General features: G+C 48.6%; 1 protein-coding gene across 1 annotated transcript; it reads left to right on the forward strand.

Moving 5' to 3' along the window:
• The first annotated feature begins 625 nt into the window (after nucleotides 1-625).
• MRPS18A (mitochondrial ribosomal protein S18A) lies at nucleotides 626-14,060 on the forward strand. The gene is made up of 6 exons (XM_088445305.1): nucleotides 626-827; nucleotides 3,394-3,425; nucleotides 11,227-11,331; nucleotides 12,319-12,442; nucleotides 13,102-13,171; nucleotides 13,820-14,060. The coding sequence occupies exons 1-6, from the start codon at nucleotides 626-628 to the stop codon at nucleotides 13,962-13,964; spliced, it is 678 nt and encodes a 225-aa protein (XP_088301431.1). The 3' UTR covers nucleotides 13,965-14,060.
• The last annotated feature ends 5,884 nt before the right edge of the window (nucleotides 14,061-19,944 follow it).

Raw genomic sequence — 19,944 nt, forward strand, 5'->3', positions numbered from 1 at the left:
GAGGAACAATTTCTTCAAAGGTTCCCCATTGCGGAGAAAACATATATAGGTAAGGCAGACTCTGAAACGACTGGCCTGTGCCTGCCAGGGACTCGTGGATGGGGGGGCCCTAAAAATAAATGTGTGTACCGGGCCCCGTGATTTCTGTCGCCGGCCCTGGCTGCAAGGGACCTCTGACGTCACATCCACGTGACCCGCAACCAAAGGGGGAGGGGCAAGGATTAGAATGGGGGGGGCAAAAGTGTGCCCTCGCGGGTTTGCTGCGCTCGCCACAAAACTATATTCCCCCTCTAAGCCCACGTGGATGGTAACACTGGAGCAGCCCGGCCCATCTGCAGCGGTCACAACGAGGTTGCAACGTTAGAGAGGTCCTTTCTCCACATAGGGTCTAGCAGCAGCCCTTAGTAAATCTACCTCACAGGCTCACACGAGTCCTGCACAGTTTTATACTCAGACCTGACAAACCTGAGTTCCCGAGGCCCATGTCCACCAGTACAGTTATATAGCAGGGGACGCTCACGCTGTACTATGTGTCCCATTGGCAGGGAAGGGCTCACACCCATAACATATGGGATCTAGCAGCCAGCAAGTAACATTAATATATGGGACATTGCCCATAACCAAGATGGTCGCCGCTGCCGAGATCACCATAGAGACAGACGCCCGCGCGGCTTCTGGGAGCGGAAGTGACGAAGGAGGACAGCAGAAGATGGCGGCCCCCTGTTTGCTCCTGTCGTCTGTCAGCCGGCTGCTTCGGCCCGGCTTGGGGCTGCTGACCCGTCCGTGGGGGGCTAGTATCGCTGCCCAGAGCCGTGGACTGCGCGAATGTGAGTGCTGAGGGGGGCGCATGTGTGTGTTATCCCTGTGCGCGCTTTGCGTGGGTCACCTACCTGCGTGGGGGTGGCATAGGGTCCAGGGATGTGCAATAAACTGGGTATGGCACGCATAAACACCTGTGCACTATACAGATACAGACATCATATAATCTATCCGAAGGGGGTAAAAGGTCAACACCAGTTGGTCGACATGTGCCAAAGGTCGACTGACGAGTGGTCAACACAGGTTCCAGTGGTTAACTCAAAAATAGTTGACACTTTTTTTTTCAACATTTTCAAGGTTGGGATGAGGGTTAATCCCTTGTGGGAGCGTTTTGGGTGAGGCTGCCGGAGGGGCTGGTAAGGGTAAGGCACCAGGGGGAGGCTTAGGGTTAGACTACAGTTAGTTTTAGGCACTAGGGGGAGCGTTAGGGTTAGGCTACAGTTAGTTTTAGGCACTGGGGGAGGGATAGGGTTAGGCTACAGTTAGTTTTAGGCACTAGGGGGAGCGTTAGGGTTAGGCTACAGTTAGTTTTAGGCACTGGGGGAGGGATAGGGTTAGGCTACAGTTAGTTTTAGGCACTAGGGGGAGGGTTAGGCTACAGTTAGTTTTAGGCACTAGGGGGAGGGTTAGGCCCCAGTTAGTTTTAGGCACCAGGGGGAGGCTTAGGGTTAGACTACAGTTAGTTTTAGGCACTAGGGGGAGGGTTAGGGTTAGGCTACAGTTAGTTTTAGGCACTGGGGGAGGGATAGGGTTAGGCTACAGTTAGTTTTAGGCACTAGGGGGAGGGTTAGGCTACAGCTAGTTTTAGGCACTAGGGGGAGGGTTAGGCTACAGTTAGTTTTAGGCACTAGGGGGAGGGTTAGGCTACAGCTAGTTTTAGGCACTAGGGGGAGGGTTAGGCTACAGTTAGTTTTAGGCACTAGGGGGAGGGTTAGGCTACAGTTAGTTTTAGGCACTAGGGGGAGGGTTAGGCTACAGTTAGTTTTTGGCACTAGGGGGAGGGTTAGGCCCCAGTTAGTTTTAGGCACTGGGGGAGGGTTAGGGTTAGGCTACAGTTAGTTTTAGGCACTAGGGGGAGGGTAACTGGGCATCCACTATACAATATTCTGTCAGATATCTGTCCAATCTGGCTGGCTGGAATGAAAACCTGGTAATGTATGGGAGCAAATGACAATCGATCATATGGTTTTAAACACTGAAAAAAGGACAAAAAAAATTGTTCAAATTGGTTACATTTGTGTGTTTTAACCAATTTGTCTGAACAACCATTTTTGGCTATTTTCCAGTGTTTGTGAGCAAATGGACGATTGTCATTTGCTCCACCATACATTACCAGGTTTTCATTCAAACCAGCCAGATTGGACAGATATCTGACAGAATATTATATAGTGGATGCCCAGCTTTAGGGTTAAAATACAAATAAAATTGTGTTGATTGTTTAAACCTGTAGACCTATTGCGTGTCGATTAACTTGTGTTGACCTATTGACTGTCAACCTTCTTACTGTCAATCCTGTATACCACACCCATCCAAAGGTCCATGTAGGACCTCAGCGGTGGCGCTACTGTCTTTTAAAATACTTGAATAAACAGAAATCGAATTGCTTTGAATGTGTTGAGTGACCCCTATTTTTGTGTGTGTGTATATAACGTGTGTGTGATTTTTTTTTTTTTTAATGAATTTTGCGATTTCATTTTTGTCCAACTCTGCACAAGACCCCACTGCGTGTATATCGGGTCACTGTTACCCATCACTCTGAAACTCTCCTATCAGCTCCTCTTCCCTATATGCAGATATTTAGAGTGGATTAAAACAAGGCTGATCCCTATTTTATAAATTATTATGCAATTATAATTGGGGGGGGGGGGAATCTATGTAGTCAGTACATTCAGCATCATCTCCTACTCCACACTTACGGCCCGATTTATCACAAGCCACAATAAAATTTCGGATGTGATCAAACATTTTCGACCTAAATTCTCAAATTGAAAATGACAATTTTCATGGGAATTTGGCAATCTGCTCTTGCTGGGACACGGTCCCTGATAGGAGCCTGTCCCGACGAGGAGTTTATTGCCAGTATTAGCGATATATGTACAGTATGTATATAGTGTTCCCTCTAGCTCCGGCGGGAGGCAGGGCGCCGGAGCTAGAGAGGGCATCCCCTGTTCGTCACTCTTGGGGGCGTGCCCGGCACTTACGGACACGCCGGGCAGCCCCCAAGCCCTGCAGACAGGGAGAATAGATGCCGGGCGCATGCGCCCGGCGTCTATTCTCCGGCGGTGACAGGGTCACCGCATGTTTCACCACCCGCGGGACACTGCGTCCTGCGGGTGAGAACGGCTCCCGCAGGCTGTGAGGGCAGGGCGCTCTTTGCCCTCCTCCTGGAGGGCAGGGTGCTTTTTGCCCTCCAGAAGGAGGGCAGGGCGCCGCGCCCCGCTAAAACAGTCTAGCGGGAACGCTATGTATATGTGTGTACTTATTGTACAAAGTAAGGCAATTGTGAGTGTAATCATTACAGTACTGTGTTCCCTTATTATATGGGATTTACAGAATGTGTTTGTTTCTCTCTAGTGGTCGAAATTAAAGATGGGAACGTGACTACGGTGAGTCAGTGCATTGAATGTGTGTTCCTTATCATATGTTATGTGATATGAGTCTAAGACTATAGCTTGTCCTGTATCCCCAACTGTTTTCTCCAGAAGTTTAGTAATTCTGCACCTTACTGTGAGGGGATAATGAGCCAGGCAGTGGATAAAATGTAGTAGCAGCCTCACTTGTATGGAGGTGACTTGTCCATCATCCCAGCTGCAGGTTAATGAGAGCAGCAAAGCTTGAAAAAAAGGCCACAACAGTGGGCAAAACGCGTTGCTGCTCTCCATTCCATACTCTGGGACTTTAGTTGTACAGTCTCATGCTGGAGATTTGACCGCCTTGCCTCTTCTCTAATTGAAGTTTTGGGGTCCGTGAACGCCACTGTCAGCTGGCCCCCCTATGTGGTAGAAAAGACCCTATGAGTCAGACTAGGATCTGGCTCTCCGGCAGCGAGTCTATTTTAGCCAGCGGACTCTAGGGAAACCACAGTTACATACTCCGGCCTCGGCACGCTAACTACCCACAGCCGGCATCCAATCAGCTGATGACACTGCGCTAGGAGACTTCACAGCCGGCTGACTCCTGAGATTATGCGGCACCTCTGCTACTCCGGCTGCGGTACGCGAGCTACCCACAGCCGGGACCTATTCACAAGAGACTAAGGTACGGCGCAATCGTGGGTATTAGCCCAATACAGTCGCTTCTCCACAGGTACTAGATGACCATATAGGAGGATACTCCATAGAGAAATATATAATATGGTACCGTATATTGAACATTTTATATATGTGGCCATTTGGGTGAATGTTCAGTGTTCTCCCCAGAAAATGTTTCCAGCCGGGTGGCATCAAGAAGTAGCCGGGTGGGGGCCTTTGCAATAATAAAATGTTTTAAACCCTGACCTTATAATGATTTCAACTTGAAATAACATTTTATATATTATGTTCTCTTCTTATTAGAGGCCCAGTCATCTGATTATGAAAAAGCTGCAAAGTCTGTAGGTTCTGGTCCTTTTTATACAGCTCCCAGATACTGTCCCCACTTGCAGGCTCCCAAAGTGCCGGGTGGTGCACCCACAAAAAACCGCCTGGGGAGAACACTGATGTTGATACATTGTATTGCTTAATTGCATCAAATAACAGAACACTAATCTCCATTATCTGAAGCATTGTTGCTATATAAGGGACTTTTATTAACTTATTTAGATACATTTATTGCATTTATTGTGTTGTCTCGTATGGGCTGTTGTTAAACCTGTGGCATTGTATTATGATAAATAAATGCTAATTAATGAATTATTGTATGGTTTGGAATTTTTAGTGCATACCAGCGCAGTATTGTTTTTATTGTTACTGTTGATTTGTGAGGTTGGCGTTACCTTTTTATTTATTCATCCTTTTGTTTCTCAGGCACTTCGTATACTTCAATTCATACATTCTCTCCTATATGCCAACAATAGATTTCTCTCTCCTATGTAGGTTTTTAGCTGATTCTCAGGATTACACTAATGGAGTTGGAATCATTTGTTACAACAGACTCATTCTACGATTTACAATGGTCCATTTGCGATGGGTTTCTTTTCTCCTGTTTGTGTGTATTTTTGTGTTTGGCTGCTTCAGAATATCTAGCAATAAACAAATCCATTAAGCTGTTTAGTCTGTTTGTTGCTGTCACCTAGAAGTTCTAGTCGGACCTGGGAGCAGATACTGTGTTAGGTGGATTTGCCAGGACTCCTAAATGCAGCTTTAAGGATAAACGCCACTAGAATTAATCTAATGTGATATATAAACCTTTTAGAAAAGAGGAACTATTAGCGAATGGCACACACATCTCCTTGTCGATAAGAAACACTCTTATGCTCGGTACACACTATAGCCATATATCTGCAGGGGATGTAGTCAGGAAGCCGACTGTCTAAATGCCGACCGCCAGCTTCCCGACTGTCTAATCCCAGCAAAGTACTAATGACAGCCGCTGAAAACCCGACGCCTGTCATTAGACCGACGCCGGGCGCGGACAGCTGCTGGGGGGGTGGGTTAGGTGTCAGGGCTCCCGGGGGGACTTAGGGTTAGGCACCCCCCCGGGAGGGATAGGGGAAGGGGGGTTAGGGTTAAGCAACCCCCCAGGAGACTTAGGTTTAGGCTGCGGGGACAGGTGGTGTAGGATTAGGCACTTAGAGGGTGGTTGGGTTTAGGCACTTGGGGGGGAGGTTAGGGTTAGGCACCCCTAAGGGAGGGTTAGGGGGGAAAATAGGGTTAGTATACTTACCTTATTAAGCGATCGAGATCTTCACCTCTGCTGGGCTTCCGCTGTCGGGATTTGAACCGTATTACACCCATCTGCAGATGATGGCCGTTCATACACACTGAATGCCCATCATCTGCCCGGGAGGCGCGTCCCACCCCCTACTCGCGGCTGCTGTGTGTTTATGGGCGGACTGCAGACCGCCTGTACACACTTGCCGATGGACAGATATGTCTTCAGGCATACCTGTTCATCTGCTGTGAAGCACAGCCAATGCGATAAGTCTGTGAACAACGTCGTTCACAGACACATCACCTGTACACACTGGCCGACGGCCAGCAGATATATTGGCTGATCAATATATCGGCCGGTGTGTACCCAGCTTTACATACAGTGGAACCTACTTCTGCATTTTCTGCTACTAGACTGAGATTAGTCCCTTCTGAAACCGGTCCGATTGCAGACTCGCACAGGCAGGGGAGACAAATGTTTTGAATTAAACCACATCAAAGCTTCAGTTCGCTGTGTCAGAAACACATTTGCAGTTCAACATGTGCTCTGAATGTACCAGCACAGAGGAAATTGTCTCCTTGGCACTGCCGATTGTTGACTATCGCATATTAATAACAAAAGCGATGTTAGTGATATTAACAGTCACGGTTTGGGTAGTTAATAGACAGCAAGTCTCATAAACAGCTGGGATTGGGCCCAGTGTAATGTCTGCTGAATAGTGGCCGGCACGGAACAACGTGGGTGGCAGGCCGATTGCTCATGGTGATATAACCAATTATCTTGTTTTTTTGTTGTTACATTTTTTTTTTTTGTCAAAAGATTTTCTGCTGAATATTCTGAAGACTACAGTGTTTTATATTCATCAGCGTTACCAAGGGGCACTGTAGGCAAGTTCTTGTTGTATTAAAAGTGCAGTGGCTTCAGGCTTTAGCCATAGTGGGGTGCCCAGTGAACTGGGAATTGTTTGTCGCTTATGTAATGATTGCCAACATTGTCAATATTACTTTAAATGTGGGTTACGATTCAGGAGAGGGGGCTACAGTACATTCATCCCCTACCCTTTATATCAGTGGGTGGCCCCGGTCAGCTGGGAAAAGCATGTACAGGGTTGAAAATTCACCTTCGTTAATTCTTCCTCGCTCCTTCTTTAGGTTAAGTGAGAACCCATTGTCCCTGGTGAAGGGCGAGTAGTCAGCCCAGCACCCAGAACAGCAAGGGTCTTTGATATGTATGATTTTTAGGGCACAGCCAAGACCAGCCCCTTGGAGACCAGGTACCAATACAGGGGTCACAACATGCAGAGAGATCACCCTGGGAACAAAAGGGGTGATAAGGAGATTAAAACAGAAGGTTCGGGCTGGGACCTATTGTCTTACACCAGGATACAGGTACAGAAGTACTGATCTGCCAGGCTGTAGCTACTTCTGAGCTGACTCCATCCAGTATCTACTGGGCCTGCTGGAGCAAAGGGGACATAGAGCTCTTGGTAGAGGGAACAATCACTGGCCCAGCAGCTAGAGATTATGGACTTGTTATAAAGTCTGCGGCTCCCAGATGCCTTTGAAACCTTGGTGACTTATTGGGCTGTTATATAAAGTGTATTGTGTTTCATGTTGTTACTTTGTTAGCTTGTACTTATTTTGTAATAATGATACAGTTGTGTCCTGGCCTGTGTGACATGTGGTCTTTCTACTGGGACCAAGATACCCCTCTGTCTGCCTCTTGCCTCCCGGTGGCCGGCAGTGCAGTATGTGAGTGAAAGAATGCAATCGCCCAGGTGGGGGCGATCTTGTGTACATAAATGTATGCTCACTCCAGCAGATCTAGCTTACGGTATGTGTTTTTTTTATTTTGTTTTAGGGGGAGGGCAGGTGCCAGAGGAGTCTTCTCAAGGGCCTGAATTTAGACATCCTTGGCTCGCTGCATACAGCAGTACAAGAGACATTAATATGAGTTGTCAGTTATACAATGGGTATCTACGCCAATGAAGGATATTAAATCTTTTCTCTCTTGATGTGCCCACTCTGTGCATGGCTTACATTTTCTGTTGGCCAGATATTGAATTCTTTTTTTGTTTTGTGGTGCATTAAATAATTGTTTATGTAAGAACAGCACAAACTCTGCACACACATGATTTGAGATACTATCTGGCTGCTGAGTACCTGGATTCTTCACAGACCTTTAAGAATTTGGATGCGATGTATCAAGCCTTGGAGAGAGAGAAAGTGGTTGCTTTGGGCAGCGTCTCCTTTCAGCTTCTAACTGTCATTTATCTAGAACGGTGGCAGACAGACTTTTGGACTCTGATCTACTTTTAAAGCTAAAAACCTTTTGTGATCCGCCAAGCCTGAAAAAGGGGGCGTGCTATGTAAAAAGTGGGCATGACCTCGCAGCAAGGGGCATGTAGGGTCTGTCCTGCCGAAATCACATAGTATCCTCAATTCATATTACACCACATAGTAGTGTCCTTTATTCACATTACCACACTCAGTAGTGCCCCTTACACAGAATGCCCCCAGTAGTAGTGCCCCTTATGCAATGCCCCCAGTAGTAGTGCCCCTTATGCAATGCCCCCAGTAGTAGTGCCCCTTATGCAATGCCCCCAGTAGTAGTGCCCCTTATGCAATGCCCCCAGTAGTAGTGCCCCTTATGCAATGCCCCCAGTAGTAGTGCCCCTTATGCAATGCCCCCAGTAGTAGTGCCCCTTATGCAATGCCCCCGGTAGTAGTGCCCCTTATACACAATGCCCCCGGTAGTAGTGCCCCTTATACACAATGCCCCCGGTAGTAGTGCCCCTTATACACAATGCCCCCGGTAGTAGTGCCCCTTATACACAATGCCCCCGGTAGTAGTGCCCCTTATACACAATGCCCCCGGTAGTAGTGCCCCTTATACACAATGCCCCCGGTAGTAGTGCCCCTTATACACAATGCCCCCGGTAGTAGTGCCCCTTATACACAATGCCCCCGGTAGTAGTGCCCCTTATACACAATGCCCCCGGTAGTAGTGCCCCTTATACACAATGCCCCCGGTAGTAGTGCCCCTTATACACAATGCCCCCGGTAGTAGTGCCCCTTATACACAATGCCCCCGGTAGTAGTGCCCCTTATACATAATGCCCCAAGTAGTAGTGCCCCTTATACATAATGCCCCCAGTAGTAGTGCCCCTTATGTAATGCCCCCAGTAGTAGTGCCCCTTGTACACAATGCTCCCAGTAGTAGTGCCCCTTATACACAATGCCCCCGGTAGTAGTGCCCCTTATACACAATGCCCCCAGTAGTAGTGCCCCTTATGCAATGCCCCCAGTAGTAGTGCCCCTTATGCAATGCCCCCGGTAGTAGTGCCCCTTATACATAATGCCCCAAGTAGTAGTGCCCCTTATACATAATGCCCCAAGTAGTAGTGCCCCTTATACATAATGCCCCCAGTAGTAGTGCCCCTTATGTAATGCCCCCAGTAGTAGTGCCCCTTGTACACAATGCTCCCAGTAGTAGTGCCCCTTATACACAATGCCCCCGGTAGTAGTGCCCCTTATACACAATGCCCCCAGTAGTAGTGCCCCTTATGCAATGCCCCCAGTAGTAGTGCCCCTTATGCAATGCCCCCGGTAGTAGTGCCCCTTATACATAATGCCCCAAGTAGTAGTGCCCCTTATACATAATGCCCCCAGTAGTAGTGCCCCTTATGTAATGCCCCCAGTAGTAGTGCCCCTTGTACACAATGCTCCCAGTAGTAGTGCCCCTTGTACACAATGCTCCCAGTAGTAGTGCCCCTTATACACAATGCCCCCAGTAGTAGTGCCCCTTATGTAATGCCCCCAGTAGTAGTGCCCCTTGTACACAATGCTCCCAGTAGTAGTGCCCCTTATGCAATGCCCCCAGTAGTAGTGCCCCTTATGCAATGCCCCCGGTAGTAGTGCCCCTTATACATAATGCCCCAAGTAGTAGTGCCCCCAGTAGTAGTGCCCCTTATGTAATGCCCCCAGTAGTAGTGCCCCTTATGCAATGCCCCCAGTAGTAGTGCCCCTTATGCAATGCCCCCAGTAGTAGTGCCCCTTACACATAAAAGAAACAGACAAATACACACAGAACACTATACTTACATGAATCTCTGCGCCCGCCGCCACCCTACTGCTCCTCCCGCCCGGGCACTATGGGATAGACGTCTCTCCCTTCACCCACTGTGGGAGGTGGAACTCGGAGTTTAGGAGTGAGCTCTGGCTGCAGGGAAGGAGCTGCTGGGTGCCCATTTGTTACCAGCAGCTGCTGATAAGAGCTTCTTTGATTCCTGTGTTACTTCCAATAGTGTGAGATTAAATGGTGCCAGCACTGTCTGCAGTCTCCAGTACACCTGCTAGTGATGCTGTTTATTAGTTATTACTCTATTCTTGCACTTTAGTGTAAAACTAATTTTTTTTTTTTTATGAGAAATAAGTACATTACAGCTTTGGGTTACCAGATAGAAAATATTATCATTAGTTTAACGTCTGAGTGACGACGCCAGTATAGTAGTCTGGAAGGTTTCCGGTTGTCCCTTAATAATGGAAAGAGCCTGAAGGCCATTTATTAGAATTCATATCTCCAAATTAATTAATGCTTTGTTACTTTTGCTGCTGCCATCCGGTTAAATAAGCCCATAGTACACAGTCGCCTTTTGAGCTGGAGATAGCAGCCTGAGGTCCCCGCCCCCTAGATAGCAGCCTGAGGTCCCCGCCCCCTAGATAGCAGCCTGAGGTCCCCGCCCCCTAGGTAGCAGCCTGAGGTCCCCGCCCCCTAGGTAGCAGCCTGAGGTCCCCGCCCCTTAGGTAGCAGCCTGAGGTCCCCGCCCCTTAGGTAGCAGCCTGAGGTCCCCGCCCCTTAGGTAGCAGCCTGAGGTCCCCGCCCCTTAGGTAGCAGCCTGAGGTCCCCGCCCCTTAGGTAGCAGCCTGAGGTCCCCGCCCCTTAGGTAGCAGCCTGAGGTCCCCGCCCCTTAGGTAGCAGCCTGAGGTCCCCGCCCCTTAGGTAGCAGCCTGAGGTCCCCGCCCCTTAGGTAGCAGCCTGAGGTCCCCGCCCCTTAGGTAGCAGCCTGAGGTCCCCGCCCCTTAGGTAGCAGCCTGAGGTCCCCGCCCCCTAGGTAGCAGCCTGAGGTCCCCGCCCCCCTAGATAGTGCTCCATAATTCCGGCAGGTAAAAATCATTTGATCTGTTGGGTGAATGTCTATCAATATGTGAGTGGATGCTGCCTTTCAAGTCCTTTCCAACCATTTAATCCTACTAGGGTTATTTTCCTTTTAACATGTTACAGAGCGCTGTACATGAGGAGCTCATGATGCCAATGAATTATGTACGACATGAAACAGAAAGTAAATGTAGGCCTGCCCATGTGAGTTTACAATCAAGAAGATAGAGCGAACACTTGATACATAAGGTAGCGGAATAATAATTGCAGCTGGTGGTGAGGAAAGTGTGCAAGGCAGCAGCATTATCAGCAACCAGTATTGAAGCCGCTCTTGGTCTAATGAGAGATAATGAAAACTGAATGCTTGTTTAGTATTCAGGATGCGCTCTTGTTTTCTAGATTGAAGGGCGGATTATTGAAGAAAAAATGGGTCCAGCTCCTCCAAACCCAAGTGGCCAGTGTCCGATCTGCCGCTGGAACCTCAAACACAAGTATGATTACATGGTAAGTGTACTATTCTCATGTGCTTGAGGCTTATTGTACTAGTGCTGCTATCTGGTCTATATCGTAGCTCTAAGCTTCCTCTATCCACCTGCCCTTGTAGATGTGAGAACCCTCCCTAGAGGGATGCGGTAAATATCCCGGCACAGGGGATGCCAGTATTTAGAATACTAGCGCCGGCATCCCGAAGGTAGGGATAGGGTTAGCATAAGGCACTAGGGGGAGGGTTACACACTAAGGGGGAAGGGTTAGGTTTAGGTACTAGGGGGTAGAGGTTAGGTTTAGGCACCGGGGAGGAAGGGTTAGGAAGAGGAGGAGGGTTAGGATACCTACCAACAGGTGTCAGTATCCTAACCCTGTCGGGATTCCGGTGCCGGAATTTTGATCGCCAGGATCCTGAGCGCCAGCATTCCCTACCCAAACCTCCCTAGACACACCTGAATAGATTAGTCATGGGGGGCATGTCAGGTAAACCATTGAAAGCCGCAGATATTACCTAGTACGACTAGAGTCCTAATGTGGGTACACACCTGATATATCTGCAGATGATGGTCGTTCATACACACTGAACGGCCTGCAGCTGCTTGTGTCCTCGAGTCCCGGCGGCTGGTGGGTGGGCCGGGGGGGGGGGGCGTGTCCTGCGGCTGTGTGTGTACGGGCGGTCTGCTGACATAATCTGTCCATCGGCTATGCAGAACAGCCAATGCGATATGTCGGTGAACGTCGACGTTCACCGACATATCGCGGATACACACTGGCCGACGTGTAGCAGATATATTGGCCAATCAATTGATCGGCCAATGTATCTATGTGTACCCAGCAATAGAGTGAATTCAATTAATAAAGAAATGGTTACATGTTAAAAAAAAATAAAATAAATTGTATCGGATGTATTATAGCCACCGCTGGAAACCCCCAGCATATAAGAGGGCACAATCCCTGGCCACTGCAATATGATATAGTCTAATGTAACCACGATCTGCTCTGCAGGATGTCCTAGTCCTGAGCCAGTTCATCCGCTCGGACGGGGCTATGTTACCGCGCAGGGTGACCGGATTGTGTTTAGAAGAACAGAGAAAGGTGGAAATCTGCGTGAAGATGGCCCATCGAGCTGGTAAGAGACCCGTCTGGCTGAGTGCTGCCCTCTAGCTGTTGTGTCACTTACTAACTGCATTAAAGAAGCTGAACAATTTTTTTGCAAATCTCTGCTGGTAATACAAGGGTACTGACATTTTTTTTTTTAAGGTCTTTCTTATTAATTGCTCTGCCACGTTTCTAGCACTCAAAGTTAATTCTGTGAAATACTTTGTCATCACAGTCTCCGTATCTTGACTCATTGGTACAAAACAATTTCAGGTAAAAAAGACTTCATAGAGTATGAATAAGATGTTAATGACTACTTTATAATACAGTAATCTGTCACCTGGACATTTAATAAAGTTTATAAAGGCAGAGACTGAAAACCTTCAGCTGATTGGGAACTTGGTATTCGGGAGAGGACTTAGGTGACCATAATTTAAATAAGTGACTGAGGCAAGTCTGGGGAATTTAGTAAGAGAACCAAAATAACCTGTGCCTCTGAGCTTGTACCTAGCACACCCTTATTTTATTCTTGGAGGATGTGGTACACTAGTCCTACATTACAGCCTTTTAGAAATACGATGTAGAGATGTGAGATTGGGACCCATATTACACAGATTAAAGACCTCCTAAAGAGCTGACGTTACGATATTTGGTTGGTAACCTTATAAGAGTAATATCTTCTGCCTGCAGGCCTCTTACCGGACCACCGGCCGAAACTGCCAGAGGGATGTGTGCCAAAGCCAAAGTTCCAGCTAAACAGGTGAGACCTGCACTTAGGCTTTGGTAACTGGCGTGTTCATGGCACTTGTTGGCTTCATGGAGGATGAGGCTCTGTTTATAGTAAATGCTAGTGTACAGGAAAGTATGACAATAGTTATGTTTTTGGGGTACACGAGATGTCCATGTAACATGCTGGACTCCTTTTTCCGTGATCCTCAGCCCTACATAAGAGAGAACGTAAAATGAACTTTACCTGCTGTTCTCCACAGATTTTGGTCATCCAGGCAGCCCCTGGGCTTCCTTCTAGGGTGTATATTTACTAAAGTGTGGACTTATAGAAGTGGAGTTGTTGCCCATAGCAACCAATCAGATTTTACTTGTCTAGCACCTTCTAGCAGATAATAACTAGATTGGTTACTATGGGCAACATCTACACTTCTATAAACTCACACTTTAGAAACGTATACCCCTAGGGGAGGGGCCCAATGTGTGTGTTTGCGGTTTGGTGACAACACAAAGTTGTGAACCCATATTATAGTTCTTGCTAATTGGACGGTACAGTGACTACACCTTGTGGCCAGTAATTAGGCTACTAGGCAGCCAGTGTCTGATCTTTCAGAAGATAAAGCCTATATGGAGATTCTGCAAACTGGTTGCCATTGTTTTCTATCCCTTTGTTTTCCCCCAGGTATCTCACCTACTGGTCTCCGTCCAGCGCCAAGCCGATCCTGAGGAAAGGATTAAAGTGGTGTAAAAAGACAATGCCGGTCGGTGCCCCGATCATGAAAAATAACGTGCGGTATGGACGGAAACCTCTCCTCTTCAGACAATGAAACCTTTACCGGCGGCATTCATTCCAGATGCCGGGATTCCATCCATTGGTCATGTGTAACTTAACTGTATAACAATAAATGTATTTCTTTTCTCTAGGCAGTTCCTACAGATCTGTACAAATAGAAGCTTACCTTTGTATCAGTGCTAGGAGACAACGGCTAACAGCTGTATACATGGGGCTTTCTTTTTATAAAGTTAAAGCTAATTCATTCTTTGCCCGAATACTGTCCAGTAGTCTAATTATACACATTAAAGCTGGCCGTCGCTACTAACAAGGGGGGGGCAGCAATAAGGATTAGAATAGAGTATGTTCCACCCCCTAACTGCTGTCACTGCACACAGGAGCATGTGGATGTGACGTATAGAACCGGGCTGGGGAACTGCTATTCTCCACTGCGTCCTTTTGTAGGCTGAAAAGAATACAGTAGCACACACATGATGCCAGCTGCATGGTAATGTACCGTCCATGGATGCAAAGCAAATAGATAGTTGTCAGATCTTGTCCATACTGTTACACATCTATTTCTACTTCAGGGTCCATAGGAGGTCCACAGGGTTGACCTTGGGGTATAGGTTGGGAACCAAATCCGGGCACCACGCAGTTAAAGCTTTTAGCTCCCAGGATGCACTTGGGTCCACTCTCCCTATAACCCCACCCCCAAGCCAGAGGCACCTCAGTTTAAGTTGGTGCCCGGCCGGACTCGGGTCACCGTTTAGTGCAGTGGGGAGCTGATTAGCAGCCCCTAAGCTTTATTTTTTCTAAAGGACAAAGTTTTTTTATTTTTACTTTGGATTCTTCAGAGCGGCAGCGTCAGACTGTCAATAGGACGTCTAAGCTGCCGCTCCGTCACCCCGCTGGCGCTGAGACGCCAGTACAGATCTGGGGATCTCAGCGGGACCCCAGAGTCTGTACTAGCCGGACTCTGCGGGCGCCCAGGACTGCTGCCGGATCCACGGGGAGCAGGTAAGGCGCGGGTCACCACTTGCGTTGATCCGCGCATTTGAAATGCAGTCCTGTGCCTCCGGTCTCTGGGGACAGACCGGAGGCGCCGGCAGTGGCGGCGGGCCCCCCATACCCCGTGTGTCCACTAGACCACCAGGGACTTAGTGTTCGGTGCAGGGAGCCGGCGTCCCGGGGGTTAATAGCCGGCCAGGGGAGGCAGCCTTCCCTGTTACAGCGGCTCCTCCCCTCAGCTCAGCGCGCCTTTCAGTATCTATAGTCTGGCGTCGCTGAGCTGCTTCTTCTGAGGTCTCCAGCGGCCATTTTCTCTGTGGTGCAGCAGAGATCTCTGGAGATGGCAGTTGGCCCAGTCCCCCTGCGTACCTCACCATCAGGTCAGTGTACACAGCGCTGTAGCCTTCCCAGACACTGAATCTGGGTAAGTTGCATGCAGTGTAATAGTGCAGTATATTATATGACATGTTTATGTATATATGTGTATATCTGCATGGTATGTGACTTATGCTAGTGCTGACTGTACTTTAATCTCTCACCTGTCAGTGTATATCTATCCCTTTCCTTATCTGCCCTAATACAGCTGTACTTGGGGTGGTTCTGAGACCTCACATTTATATACTTGTTAATATTTGTGAGGTTTGTCACATACTGTTGCGTGCCGCACGTTGCCATATTTTGAGTGGAACTGTGTGTTGCATACGCTGAAAATGGGTCCCTGCAGCTAATTTTTAGTATCAGTCAGGACCAGTATAGCGCTGCTTGACCGCAAGGCTTGGTCAGATATGTCTGACCAGGAGATAGAGCGTTATACTGCACCCATTTTTACTATCCTGCAAGCCATGTGCTGCAGGTGTTAGTGCGGAGGATTTAACTCTTAAAGGGTTCTGTATGTGGCGTCATCGGGTGCCGGCCCCTTTCACGACCCCCTTGGGCGGTTTGTTTTCTCGGGATCCTCTTAATTGCGGATCGCCGGGCGGGCCCGTTGTTGTACCTCACTTGGAGTTACTTCACCATACTACCCCTTTTTCATCTCAGGGTATCTCGCAGTTTCTTGCACTCTTCCCCTGTGACACAGACTATCGCTCCCTGCAGGGGTTTTTCGAGTATATGAATTCTCCCTGGTGTCACAACAGTCTGTCATGCCCCTTGCAGGGATTACCACAACAGCCACCCTGGGTGGATGTCGTTTTTCTACGAAACGCAAATTGGCGTGGTTGACGCCCTGTGGTTACTTCCCAGTTGGCTCTGCCGTGAACTGGATGCTGTTTTGGGCTCTTTCCCTCTTACACGGGGGGAAGCCTATTTCAAGTATTATTATCCCTGCTTTAGGGCTGGTGGCAGGTCCATTCTGGTTAGAGTGAATGTTGACCTGCACCTGTATCATACACCCTCAGTATTACGTGCCTTCTGGTTCCCTGTTGCTGACTAAGCGGGTGGATCGCATGGCGGGACTCTGGCTGTTGCCAGATATGAGGTATTACAACAGTGTTTGTCCCAAATTCCCTGAGGGTCATCACGAGCCCCTCCTGGGGTGGATGAGCGTGTTACTCGTCGGATTACAGACGTTACTACGCATCCCATTCCTGCGTGGTCGGATTCTTCTGATCCGTAGGTGGTAACTCTGCCTGAAATCAGTATACTCGCTTTCAGAGGTTGTTACCCATCCTACCATGGCTATAGCATGGTTGGTTAATACTATTGCATACTGAGCTGATGCATTTGTAATGTTTTTTCCCCTCCAACACGTCTGGGGTTCAAATGTATTTGGTCGCTCTCGTAATATATGCAGTTGTCATAGGTGGACATGCCTATATTGGATACCAGCCTCCTAACTTTCAGAGTTCCGGCTGCGACGGTATTCTCCGTAATACCCTATGGCTGCGCTCTGGGAATGCAGAGGTGCAGATACCATCTATAGGGTATATCTTGTTGGGTCCTGACCTTGACAGTGGCAGTACAAATTTCCCGCCGTCAGCTATGCCCACTACAGGGCCTCAGACTATTAAGTCTTTTTGTCCTCTGGGTCAGCCTAAGGGTCTGTTTCTTCATAGACTGTCGGCCTTACAAGGGCCGACATATCCAGTACCGAGCAGGCCTGGACTGCCAGCCGATCCTGCTTCTGAACCTACGGATATATCGTCAGCCTGACGAGACAGGCCTACCACTGGGAGATGGCGATTTTCTCAGTTCGCCCGGTACTAGTGTCTAGTTGCCGCGGCTACGTGGGTAGGAGGGTACGCCCTCTCTTTGCTCAGGCGGCCTATTTCCATGTGATGGTACGCAGGCCCTTATTCGGACCCGAACAGGGCCTTACAAATCCAGAAAGCTATACAGTTGTTGTGGTAAGCGGAGCTATTTGGGCCATCCCCACTTTCTCAGCGAGGGACTGGTTGTTCTGCTTTCTTTCTGGTGCGGTGGCTGAATGGTCCTCTTTGGCCTATTCTCTGTCTCAATTCCCTGAACCAGTTCCTAAAGCTACCTGGGCTCAGGAGGCAATCCCTATGCTCCATCATACTATGTTTGGAACCTGGGGACTTTATGGTATCACTGGATATACAGGACGCGTGCCTACGGGTACTTACAGAGACCTTGCCTCAGCATGGACTGAGGTTTGCTGTATCACAGCACTTACGATTTTTTGGGCTCTGCCTGTTGGGACTGTTCTCAGCCCCACAGGGTTTTACCAGCGTTTTGGATTTTCTGACAGTTCTTCTGTTCAGTATATCCCAATGCTCCTGTACCTGGATGGCCTCCTGCTCTTAGCAGGATCACCGGGGTACTTTACAGCCGGGTCATGTTGACTGTGGCTTCTTCAGGGTGCAGACGTTTAATCTATGGGGAAAAAGTCCTACCTGCATCCCTCTCTGGGTATTCTTCACCTAGGAGCCCTGCTGGATTCTCAGAATCTGAGAATTCTTCTGGCGTAAGACGGCATCTCCACTCTTCCATTAGGAGTACATGGATGTCTGCGCAGTCGACATATGTCTTTACACTCTGGGATGCATGGTCCACTATTCAGTGTCTGCCTTTGGAAGGGTGGAATGGGCTTAGTTCCATTCCAGGCCTTTCCATAATTGGCTTATCTCCAGATGGAACAAGTTTTTTCTGTCTGATCACTGTTCAAACAATGATGCTCTCCCCGGAGGCAAGTCGGTCCCTTTTCAGGTGACTATGGCCATCTCGTCCAGGGTATTCTTTGCTAATGACAGTGTCTGGTTCGCATCCAATTCAGTGCAGTTGGATGTCTGTCGATTCCACCCTGTCAATTAACTTGTTGGAACTTTAGCCTGTCTTGGGCCTTCACTCTGGCATAGCCCTTGTTTCCCGGTGAACCTGAAAAAGTTCAGTCCGACAGGGTCAGAACAGTGGCTTCCTTTTTAGCAATACTGTTTGTTGGGTGGCAATGTCAGGTATGTCATACATTCAGACATTGTCTGAGGGTCTCCTCCCGACCATCTCGACAGTGTTCATTTCAGGTGCTCTCCATTGGGAAGCGGGAGTCCTCAGCCATCACGACGTGCATCCCGGGGACTAGTCTCTTCCCCAAGAGAGGTTTCATCTCCTGGTGAGCAGGGGGGGGGGTCCTCCTGAGGTGACCCTCATGGCCTTCTGACTCTATCACACTATGGTGTTACAGTCCAACTCTGGGGATTCTGAAGCAACCTTCAGTGACTCTTTGTCGGTGAAGTGGTTCTTCCAATTTGCGTACCTGTGTTCTCTGGTCTCCATTCTTCCTCGAGGGAAGTGTTTCAATCGAGACGGAGATGCTTTCCTGCTGGTGGCTCCTGATTGCCCCAGATGTCAGGGGTACTTGGTTTTTCGGAGTCTCTCCATCGATACTCCATTCCTGATGCTTCACTGCCCAGACCTGTTGTCTCAGGGTCCTGGGGTTTGCCTTGGACCTGGGTCGTTTGTCTTTGACTGCGTCCCTACAGTGGTCTTATGGCTTCCCTGGCTTTGTCATCGTTGGAATGATTAGAGCACATAGATCAGCTTTTGCTGGGACCTACCACAAACTGTGGCAGCCATAATTCTTATGGTATTATACCTGTCGATATGATCCTCTGGTGTCCAGGATTTCCAGATATTTTGGCATTCCTTCCGGCTGGCTTGGGTTTCACCCTCGGCCTGGCCTTCCTGACAGTGCGGATCTCTACACTGTCAGTATGATTTAAGATATGGAATTGCTCCGCTCTGGTATCCAGTTCATCCTTAGGAGTGTTTTCTGGATATGCCTCCATTTGTCCTCCCTAGGGACTCCTTGGGAGTTAGTAGTGGTTCTTCGTTAACTCCGGGGAAAGTTAATGGAACCGCTGGTTGTGATAGCCATTACATGGTCTATTGGTTTGGCTTTCTCTCAGGGAGTTTATATCACTCAGGTGAGTGTCGGAATTGGGAGCGTTCTCATGTGGCTCCCTCTTCTGGAGGGCATCTTGTCAGGGTGTGAGTTGCTCTCACCCTGTGTTTCTTCTTAGTGATTTTTAGGTTCCATATTATTCTGGAACTTATGGTGAGGCCATTCAGTCCCCAGTCCTCTCGGCTGGTGTGGCCTCATTGACTGTGGTCCGGCCTCTGTGGATTTATGTGATCCGTTCAAGTTCCTGGCCATGGCTAGCCACCATCGAATTCCCGGTATTTGATGGTAAAATTACTTCCATCTAATCAGAAACATTGATGGTTGCTAAACATCTGTTTCTGATTGGTCATCCCTAGTCTGAACTCTTCTGCCGGGTACAGGAAGTCTGCGTCCACTGAATTAAGCCCTGGGCTGGGCGCGCCTTTGTGTTGCCACCATTTTGTACAACGGTCCTGGTCGCTGCCCCTGAATTGCTGCAGCCTGTCAATCATTCTGCGGCTAAAGGGGGACTGCGAGCAATCACGCAGGACCTGTTCTGCAATTGTGCAGACCCAGGACCATTGATATGTACGCGAACCATCGGGTTTGCATATAAATCCTAATCGGACACACTTGTTCTCAATCAGAAAAGCGCTGCAGCTTCCTGTATCTCTGCCGCCTCCCA

Source organism: Taudactylus pleione, unplaced genomic scaffold (genome assembly GCF_031769625.1).
Source record: "Taudactylus pleione unplaced genomic scaffold, aTauple2 ptg000378l, whole genome shotgun sequence".
Taxonomy (NCBI): domain Eukaryota; kingdom Metazoa; phylum Chordata; class Amphibia; order Anura; family Myobatrachidae; genus Taudactylus; species Taudactylus pleione.